The 10,551-nt window shown below is 45.8% G+C and overlaps 1 protein-coding gene across 2 annotated transcripts; it reads right to left on the bottom strand.

Annotated features, from left to right (window-relative positions):
• Positions 1-253: 253 nt before the first annotated feature.
• On the bottom strand, positions 254-9,421 carry FOXJ2 (forkhead box J2). 2 transcript variants are annotated; one of them, XM_010142618.1, is made up of 10 exons: positions 9,088-9,421; positions 8,498-8,572; positions 6,469-6,537; positions 5,957-6,097; positions 5,318-5,516; positions 3,097-3,429; positions 2,606-2,707; positions 1,959-2,159; positions 1,104-1,202; positions 254-524 (listed from the first exon to the last, which is right to left on the bottom strand). In XM_010142618.1, exons 1-10 carry the CDS (start codon positions 9,418-9,420, stop codon positions 436-438), a joined length of 1,641 nt encoding a protein of 546 aa, XP_010140920.1. In that variant the 5' UTR covers position 9,421; the 3' UTR covers positions 254-435. The 2 variants fall into 2 exon arrangements, with proteins under 2 accessions (XP_010140920.1, XP_010140921.1); XM_010142619.1 differs by having other exon boundaries at positions 5,318-5,513; positions 9,088-9,420.
• Positions 9,422-10,551: the final 1,130 nt, after the last annotated feature.

Here is a 10,551-nt window from a genome sequence, read left to right as displayed (position 1 = left end):
GGGATTGTTAAACGCAAAATGATGGCGGCAGAGAAAGATGCACTCGAGGATTCAGCCTTCCAAGGTCTTTTCATGGCACCAAGGACCCACCCTTCTGCCCTCCACAGGGCACCACACAACACGAAAGAGCCAATCTGATGCGTCCGAGGCCACCAGAGGAGGGGGAAGGCTGTGATCAATTACTGGTAATAATAATAACAATAATAATAACAATAATAATAATAAACAAAAGAAGAGAAAGAAGATAAAACAGGACGCAAGGAAGGATTATCTTCGGCAGCATCTTGCGGTGGCTTCTCTGGCGGAGATAAAGAATATATATCTATATACAGGCAAGGCAGGGAGGCTGGGGAGGGTGGTGCTGGCACCATTGACCCCATGCCCCCTCCCCTCCCGCGTCCTTCACGAAGGACGGGCTATCAAGTCTGTAACTCGCTAGGTGATCAAGTCCCAGTCAAAATCATCGGGGATTTCCTCGTTGGCGCCTGGAGGCGGCCCTGGAGGCCGAGGGACCAGATGGTGAGCTGAGCCAAAAATGAGAAAAAGAAGAGAAAGAGAACAGTTAGAATAAACAATGTCATGCTTTTCCACAGTGGGCCCTTGGGCAAAAGAAAGCATAAGGGATTTGGGCCTTCTCCCTTTCAACACTCTAACAAGCAAGAACTCTACTGGCATGAGTCACTCCATCAGACAACACCTACCAATGTCTGTAGGTGGCCTGCTGTGAGTTTCTGCACAGCAACTTCCACAGAGGTTACATTTCAGCCTCCATAACTGTCCTTGCAGCTGGCTGCTGACAGAGCACAAAGGACTTCATCAGCAGAAGCTTCTTCTCATGCAGAGTTGCCTTCAAGCAACCCACTGAGGGTGAGGCTGAGCTAGAAGACTATTTATATGAAGTAAAAGAAATCAGGCCACTGAAACACTAAACCTTGCCAGAGCTATGGCACCACCCTACATGGAGGGTCCCTTGCAGTCCAGGCTCCCTTTCTACCCTCAGTGCTCCATTTGATTAGCGAGTGCTTTGGGAGAAATGCACGAGGGGCTTGAGAATCACTTCTTTAATGTTCATTGGTATAATGTGCTTTAACGTCACCCCTTACCTGGGCGATTATATCCCGGAGAGTCCTGGGTGGAAATCTGGTACATAGGAGATGGCCCAGAGAAGAGATGGGGAGGCTGGGGCTGACCATAGGAGTTCACTGTGAAAGGAAGGGAATAAAAAAAGAAAAAACCAACCCTATTAGCGCTCTGGTCAGCTGTCTTGGCCCTGACTGCGTGGCAGCTCAGCCACAGAGCAACTCACTCAGACCCACGGGATTCTGAGGAGGTGTTCAGCTGTTGGGTCCTAACTGCAAGCTATAGCTTGGTCAGGGATCTTGTTCTTGGAACCAGAAGGAGTTTCTCTATTATTGTAAAAGAAGAAAAATTTCATCCAGAAACACCACAAGCTGGCTCAACAGCATCCATTTAGCTCAGTACTAAACGACACACACCACCACAGTCCGCGATATCCTCTACGTCCTCCTCAGAGTGCATCCTTCTACTCCCTGTCCATTCAGTATTTCTGCCACACGGGTGGCAAGAGCTTCCCTCTTTACAGCTTCCACAGCTCCTGCCATCTGGAACAGCAACCTCTCCACCCTGCCATCCCTTTCTGTCGGTCACCTACAAAAACCACCACCCTCTTCTCCTTTTATGGGTTTACCTTTCAAATGTATTTCTGCCCGGAGAGGCTGGCTGTCAGTGGGGTGTATACATCACAGAACATTCTGTCTAGGCCACAGACACGGGACATCCTAATTCTTTAATGTCAGAGGATGCGGAGTTGCCACGAATAGCTCTGACAGCTTAGCCCTGGGTTGCTCGGTGCTACGCGGCCTGGCAAGGCTGCAAGTACTTTAGGCTATTCACAGAATCGGGCGTTTGCCTACCATTTTAGCCTCCCTCCTATTTACCTTGGTTCATGGATTGCTCCTGTTTGCCACTGTTCAGGGCACAAGAATCCGAGATTCGAGGGGGCTGCTGTGGGCCAACCAGATGAGGGAGCTGACCAGTCTGGGTGAGGAAGTGATTAAGGGAGTCACAGAGGTTGGCAATATGGTGCTGATCCAGCGTCCAGTTCTTCCGCTCAGCCTGGCGCAGACTCTCCATCAGCTCTGCAGGGGACAAAGGACAATGTCAGTGACAGCACTCACACTGTGGTCTTCCCTGCAATGAGCTTCTGTCTCCCCTGCATCCTACCTCCTCCCACAAACCCAACTCCGTCACTTTGAAACTGTCACCAAACTCCTGGAGAGCTCCTTACCTAGGATACTGTCTCACTGACTCAGGTAGGGAGAGGAAAAATCTCAGTTGGCTTTCTGACATACCGCATTAATCCCCCCTGCCCCAAATTCCTGAAGTGCTCAACTGCTCTGGGGTCTTTAACAGAACCCATGAAGCAGGACACCTCATTTTACAAAGGGCACAGCTGAGCGACTGAGAAATCCATGGACTGACATGGTTGCACTGAAAAAAAAAGATCTCGGCACAGCATTCACATATTCTAGGCTACAGCCCTAGTCACTGAGTCACTAGACCTAGTCACTAGGCCAACACTGACCTGAGAATTGGGAGTGCTCAATGCTAGACCAGTTCAGCCGGTTTACCATCTTGAAGCTTTCCTTCAGGGAATCAATGTTGGAGCACCAATCAGGGGGAAATGCTGGAATGAAACGGGGACAAGATTATTCTAATACAGACCACCTTTCCCTCCATCCCTCAGTGTAAGATGATTGGCTCCTCTTCACCAAAGAGCCTGAAGCTAGAAATTCTTCCTCCCTTGGAAGACTGGGTATGGTGCCTCCTTTTTCATTTAGCCCCTGACATTATCCTGCATCCCTAAACAGGATCCCAAACCCAGTGTGGATGTTTCCTGCTCTCCTTCTGTAAGGAAGCAATTTCCCTCTTGGATTTCAGTTATAACTGGCTTTCACCCTTTTTCCCCACATAATGTAGGCAATGCTGAGGCAAAGTTTGCCTCTGGAATTTCTGTCTGGGGGCTCCTCGCAGCTCCCTTTTCCCCAGCTGTTCTTTCCATCACTCCCGACTCACCAAAGCCAGCATTGTTGATTGAAGCCTGTGACTGCTGCTGCTGCTGCTGCTGGTGCTGATGTGGCTGCTGCTGTGGGTGGGAGTGCGGGTGATGTTGTTGATGCTGGTGGTATCCTCCATGCTGCATTGGGGGCGGGTGCATGGACATCACTGGAGGATGGCCATAACCTTCACCACCCTGCTGCTTTCCCCCTTGGGATGGGCAACCCTCTGGGGTTGGAGTGTGGAGTGGGGGAGCAGCACCCACTGATGAGGGGCCCTGTTGCTGCTGCTGCTGGTACACGTAGTAGTTGTGGTTGGAAGGTTGCATGTCACCAAGGAGAGAAGAGAAACCTGCCGAATAAAAGAAAGAGGAGGGAGCTTTAAGAGCTGCCTGGATGAGACCTGTTTAAATTATCCATCTCTAATTTCACACTGCTCATCCTGCTATTTATGAAGCTTTTGGAGTGCCCTCTACAGGCTGCCAACAACTATCACCTGCACGGCTGTGCCCTCACCGCGCTCCAGATACTGTTCAAAACAAAAGCCTCCTCTACAACAAAGCCCAGCAGGATTTAAACTTTTGGTACAGGGTCACTTAAATTCCTCCCTGGATTTTTCCTGTACTTACCAAAGTAACCCATGCTCTCCTATAATGTCACACACGTTCGTTTTCCTAGAACTGACCATTAAACAAACTTAAAAAAACAAAACATTTAGAAAAGGGGTAACTTGGTAACTCTGACCTACTGTTTCCAAAAGGTTCCTTCAGTTCCCATCTTACCAGCCGCGTGGTTGGGAACTGTCACAGTTTTTCCTCATCAGATCATTAGAGGTCACACATTCTACTGCTTTTGTACCTGGAGCACACTGCATGTGTCAGGGCTCCTTTATTACTTTTATTCCTCCTGAGTCATCGGGCATGTCATTTCTATCCTCTTGTATTTCATCCCTCACATGCAAGGGCATCAGGTGTTCTCCATTCTTCCCCATATCAGGAGCTCAGCGTATCTCTTATGTCTGCTTCCCCAGTTCTTTCTCCCCTTATGCTGTGGAACCTCCAGGAAAAATCACAGAGAAGGGCATTATATGCCACTAACCTGAGCTACCTGTCTCTTCCTGGGAATGCCCTTACCTGATCATCTACAAGCAAGCCTCAGCTTTTCCCCTAGATCCAAAATCAACCCTTAGACCATCCTACCACAGCGAAGGGGCAAAGAGATGAATGCTGCCATCCTGACTCAAAAGTTGCCCACAAAATTTCCTCAAAACCAGCAAGTTTTCCTAGACTACCTTACAGCTGAAGACTTGGGGGGCGGGGGGGCGTGTGCAGGGAACAGACTACTGTTAAGCTTTTACAAACAGAGGCACATACCGAGTCAAGTTTCTCCTTTACATTTTTGCAGCTTGCTTATTCTACAATACCTCACACCACAGGCTCCTACTAGGAATCTCACGTGCTGGCACAATGAAAGCAGTAGAAGTCATAAATCTTTATTTCACTGACGCTACAAGTTCAGGAGGCTCCTCCTAGAGGAGCAAACTGTGCCTGCACTGTGTGATGTTCGACACCATAGGAGCACACTCCATCTAATAATATATTCTTTTTTACACCAGACTAATATTTAGAGGAATGTTTAAGGGCAGGAACAAGAACTGTAGGTTTTTCCGAAGAGTTTTCCATGGCCATCCCATCCCATCCCTACAGCCATCCTGCCCTCTGGTGGCTGCTTCCTCAGTCCCAGAAATGCAGGCTACGAGCGGAGCTGGAGGCCTTCTCTTCAGCGCTCTCAATCCACAAGGCCTTGTACAACCCTAGTTTTAACAGATCTGAGCAACGAAGACTTTCCACTCTCCTTCTGGAGAAACCCCACATGCAACAATCCCCTCCTTCTTACAGCTTCTAGCCTGACAGACTGTGAATACTTCTCCAACATTCTTTTCTTCAGGACTTCATTTCTCTAAGCTTCTGCCTTTTTAGTATTTGCTTGCGTATCAACACGAGGTATTTTTAAATCACTATCCTCTTTATTCTGAAAGAACTAGGGGGAGCGATAGATAAAGGACATGCAGATTTCTTATCTGCTCCTGGCAGAACTAATTACAGCATGCCAAAGAAGGAAAGTCTGTTTGCACAGGCTCCTAAACAAGGAAAGATCTGAGATATACCCAGGATAGATCAGTGGACAAGACTGTGTGGGCAGATACCTGCCCACCCCACATGACGCATATAGTTACTCACCGTGCTGAGAGGAAGATGATTTCTCCAGCATGGATTTGTACAGATTTCGGAAGGACCAGCTAAGATCCTGGAAGTTGATCTCAGAGTAGGAGAATTTGAAGTCATGGTTGGCACTGTACAGTGGGGTTGGCACATCAGCCCCTTCACGGCCCTGCCCCCCTGCTACAGTAGAGGCAACATCCACAGGCCCTGCACCCTGCTAAGGGAAGTAAAAGGAAGGCCTTTAGCTTGTACTAGGTTTTGTAACCTGAAACAGGGATGCAGAGACTAGGTACGGGTAGAACATGCACTGATATCCCATAACACTTAGCTCATCTCCCAAAAAATGTTCCCAAATGCCACTTTCCTTGAAGAAAATTGACCACCACCCTTCCTCTGCAGCACACTGGCTCCAGCCTTTTCTCCAGCTGTCTAACACCTTTATGCCTTTATCCTCATTCCAATCCAGCCCTGTGTTAGAATTCACTTCCTCCTCATTTTCTGTCTCTGCAATTTCAGCTTCTTCCCTTGTTTTCATTTTTGCCTTTATCATAGTTTCACGATTCCCTCTCTTCTTATCACTTTGCTTTTCCATTCATACACTCCTCCCCTTCCCCTGCCCTCCACCTTAAGGGTTCTATCCTTTTCCTTGGTGCTCACCTGACTGTAGTTGGCAATGGGGGTGGTGCTCTGGAGTGACAGCTGAGGAGTGGCCTCAGGTGGCAAAGAGGCTTCTGTGCTGACTGGAACAGCCCCTCGGGGGCTTTTACTTGCCTCTTGCTCTGGAGAGTCTTGTGGTATCTGTGGAAGGGGAAGAAAGAGAAAAGGAAAGGAGCAGAAATCAAAAACAGATGGAGAAGTGAAACTGCAGATGGGAAGCCAGCTCCCCCACTGAAGAAGTTCATGGCTTACAAAAGAGGAGGACTGGGCTTTAGTCATTAAAGAGTCAGAATAAAAGGCTTTAAACAAGATCAACTATTCTACTGAATCACAGCAACAACAGCCAATTACCAGAACATACATGCGGGTTCATTTGGTCCTAGCTTTTGCCTCCCCACCTGTACACCCTGTGCCCCAAAACAATACTATAGTCTGGTGCTGGAAGAACTCTGTGGAATAGGACGGAATTTCCCCCTCCTGGTCTATGCTGTCTTGGAAAGAACCATACTCACATCATCATCGGGAGGATGCCGCCTCTTGCGAGATATATCTGGACACGTATCTATTGTCCAATAAGAGCCCTGAAAGGCGAAGAGCCATTCATGAATGCATGATTAAATCAGAGAGCTTCCTGAAGCAGAACATTACTGACTCAGCACCAACTAACCGTTAGGACCACAAGGATCACCCTCCAGAACATCAGACAACCAAGACTTGGGCGTTGGAAGGAGATCCCTCTCTTGCATTGGGTTGTATTGAACAATGAGGTACAATGCTACTGGTGGAAGGCAGAATGCTCTACATTTTTCATCACTCCAAGACAAGACACCAAGAACAGCAAAGGATGGTTTGATACAAGCTAGGCCAACTCTTCTGGGCCTACACAGCCCCTTCAGTACCTTCCTCACAACACAAATTTGTTACCGACTGATGAGAACCAACTTGATGTTTGAACAGGGCAGAGACAGCTCAAGCATCACTATTTTCCAGGCTTGTGAGACTCCACTTTGAGTACTGTGCCCGTTCGGGGGTGGGGGGATGCAGTGCAAGACAGACACTAACATGCTTCCAATGCATCCAAAGAAGGGCAACTGTGATGGTTAAGAACTAAAACACATGATCTACAAGCAGTTCACGCAGCAAGGTCTGTTTAGCCTGGACAAGAGAAGGCTAAGGTGATCTAACCACTGTCTTCAACTGTGTAAGCAGATTATAAAGAACACAGAATCAAACTCTTCTCAAAAGTGCACAGCACAAGAGTAAGAGGCAACAAACACAAGTTACAGCAAGGGAAATCACAATCAGATATACAGAAAAAATTCTTCACAACGCTGGTAGGGCGGCACTGGAATGAGTGCCCAGTTGTGGTATCTCCATCCTTGGAGATGCTGAAAACTCAGCAAAGACCTCAACAACCCATTCGAATTGTCCCTGTCTGAGAGGGGGGTGGGAGTGCGCGTTGAAGCGCGGAGGTCCCTTTCAGCATAAAATAGTCTATAATTACATCTGTTGTTTTCTAAACTCTAGAGTGTGATTTAGAGCATTTTAACCTCCAATTGAAATATGAATAATCAGTGACAAGCACAGATCAGGTTTTCATTATAAACCCAGCCCAACATGCCAGTGAACACCTGCAAACATATACCCTGAAGTCTGTTAGGATTTCCTGGAATAAGCCATATAATTGATGGTATTTTTGAGCAGTGATCTTCAAAGATATACTACTTCCATTTATAGATGCCAACTGAGCACACTTAGTCCTTTAAATATAACCTGAAATAAAAGGCAAGTGGCCCTTTCTGATAACTTTAGGATGGGGGGTGGAGACAATCTTCCTGTCTAAACATGTATCTTCTTGTCCACACCATCTTCTCTTGCTTGTTTGGGTTTTTTTACAGCAATAATATCTGCATGCCAAGATACCAAGCCTTGGTTTCGCTAGCAATTCTCCTTTACAACCTATACACACTAACAGAGCTTTATTAGCCCTTACTTAGCCAACAAGTTCCTAAATTCTTGAGTTTTACTTGTAAATGATTTCTACAGATTTGAGCTATCTGACAGTGACATTTTTTTCCAACACCAAATGTTTTACAGTCTAAATAGGAGTAGTCTGCTCTCACTTCCACAGATCTTGCCTCCATGAAACTCATGCAGTCACATCACAGTCCTGCTGTTCACCAGCAGGCTTTCATAATAGAACAGGTTGGACTAGACCCACATTTTATGCATAAAGATCAAGAACAAAAAGAAATAAAACTAAAAAAGTACATTTGACCCCATTTTTTCCTTCTTCCAGTACCTCTGAAGACCACCAAATAGCACAGATAAGAAAAATCATCGCTAAAACCATTAACGCCCCTTTACAGGTTCCCTTTAAGTGAATGCTGCTGTAGCCAAAGCACTGCAGTAAATCTTACTACTGCTTCCATTTTTGCCTACACTTTAGGTTTCACATTCCAACCGTGAGTTAGAAAGGGCAACCCCAGCTTATTCCCTGCAGTTTTAAATTGCTTGCCCAGGAGCATGCAGATTTCTTACCTTCCCAGGATCATCTCTCGGTCGAGGCACCTTCCGAAAACATTTATTCAGAGAGAGGTTATGACGAATAGAGTTCTGATGAGAGAGTAAGAGGATCAGGTAAGTGCTACGACAAAAACATACAGCCTCCTGAGTATCAAGCAGAGAAAATAGAAGGATGGTGCATACTCAAAAGTCAAAGCTCACTACATGTACCTGGAATGGAGCAGAACAGAAGCTGTGGAAAGGAAAGGGATGGATTAGGATGAATAATATGGGGCTGAACCACCTATACATCTACAGCAGGTGCAATAGACATAGACAGTATGAGTGTGACACAGAGGGTGGTAGTGGGGGTGGGATGTGTGTGTGGTTTTTTTCCTTGGTCGTTGATGGTGGATTTTTTGCATGCTGCTTCTTAAGGCGCCACCACATACATACAACAAAATTCTCAGAGAAAATGGGACGTCTGGCTCTGCTCTTTTTCCAGTTGGTCAACTTAGTTTCACATTTGTCCTTTTATTTTGCTCAGTGGGGATATTTTGCACAGAAATACGAAAATAGGTCTTGTAATTAGACAAAAAGGGTACTTTAGCGATTCCAGGCCTCACCTTCCAACCAATACCAGCATTTTTGTAGTACGGAAAGTTGTCACAGATCCAACGGTAGATCTCGCTAAGTGTCATCTTCTTGGCAGGTGATGAGTTGATGGCATACGTGATCAAAGTGGCATAGCTGTAACGTGGCTTCCCATCTTGGTGCACTGCAGCCTCATCCTTACTCAGGGTAGCATTTGGATCTGTTGGTGAGCCTGGGGGACACTTTCGGGCAGCCCCTGGAGGTCCTGCTTGTGAGGAACCCCCTAATTTTTCAATAGTAGCCCTTAAAGTAAGTTGTGGGAGCCAGTCTATGGAAGTGAGGCTGCTTTCCAGGTCAGAAGCCATGATGCTGCCAACAGGAGTGTCTGTGAGGAGATAGGAGCAGAAAGAGAACTCCTGAGACATAAACAAGGTGAACCTTAAGAACAGAAACATCATTTGCACTCCTCCTCTGCTTTTCCCCCTATAATAAATAACTGTGTGAAGATTATGCTACTTCATTTACCGTATCGATAGCCAGAGAGAATAGGTCACAAAGGCCTATGACTGTGTCTCTGGGAGGACCATCCTTGCTGATAGTAGATGGGACAGCGCTGATGGTAATTGCTAAGACAGTCTTAGCCACAGCATCCCAACTGTTCCCATGTAAACAACTAAGATCTATTGAAAGGAAGGGGAGCCTTTTCAGCAGCTGTATCACATTTGCTCCTTTACTGTGTAAGCAATAAAACCTTGCAACCCTTCACCAGGATTACCTGCAATCCAGCAGGTTTACTGTGTCAGGTAACTCATAACTAAAAGGGAATATTCCTTCATGCCACATACAAACCACACTTTAATTAGATCATCTGGAAAAGTCAGGGACTGTGATTATCTTAATTTGGGGGGAAATTAATTTCCCTCTAAGGCCAAGACTCTCTTTTTGCATCAGGTGACATTATAATGAATCCTATTCCTTAGAGCTAGGATTACATATCTCATTTTAAAACACCAAGATCATGCATAACACTATATATAGATAATTACATCTACCATGTCGAGGTGTAACAGACTATATTAAGCTCACAATAGTTAAAGCTTTGCCTACCACAACCCATTTTTCCTAAATATACATATAATTTTATTGAATTAAATCTTGTTTAATTCACAATGTAACAGGCATGTATTTTCCTTAAATCAGACATACAATTAAAACTTACTTGTCCAAAGTCACAGAAATTTGCCATAGGGTGGAAACACATCCGGGATCTTTCCTCTCATAAATATTATATATTTCCCCTCATAAAAACAAAACACACCTGTCCAGCAAAGTAAGTACTTGTACCCAGGGTTTTCCACTTACCAGTTGTTTTATATGAAGAAAATATTTAGGAGCATGAACTTGTACACTTAGCACACAAACTTGTATGCAGTCTTTGGTAGTAGTCAAAGCAGCAGAAAGATGATCATTCTTAATCATAATTGGCTGCACCGCTA

This window comes from Buceros rhinoceros, unplaced genomic scaffold, assembly GCF_000710305.1.
Source record: "Buceros rhinoceros silvestris isolate BGI_N320 unplaced genomic scaffold, ASM71030v1 scaffold41168, whole genome shotgun sequence".
NCBI classification, from domain to species: domain Eukaryota; kingdom Metazoa; phylum Chordata; class Aves; order Bucerotiformes; family Bucerotidae; genus Buceros; species Buceros rhinoceros.
This window is presented reverse-complemented; position numbering and strand designations above follow the sequence as displayed.

Bases quoted from the DNA above. Each gene is read 5' to 3' on its own strand.
- FOXJ2 (XM_010142618.1), bottom strand. From the start codon at position 9,420: ATGGCTTCTGACCTGGAAAGCAGCCTCACTTCCATAGACTGGCTCCCA. The intron at 2,708-3,096 runs GTGAGTCGGGAG...GTTTCATTCCAG, and splicing joins AATCAACAATGCTGGCTTTG to CATTTCCCCCTGATTGGTGC. The intron at 525-1,103 runs GTAAGGGGTGAC...TTTTTGGCTCAG, and splicing joins TCCGGGATATAATCGCCCAG to CTCACCATCTGGTCCCTCGG.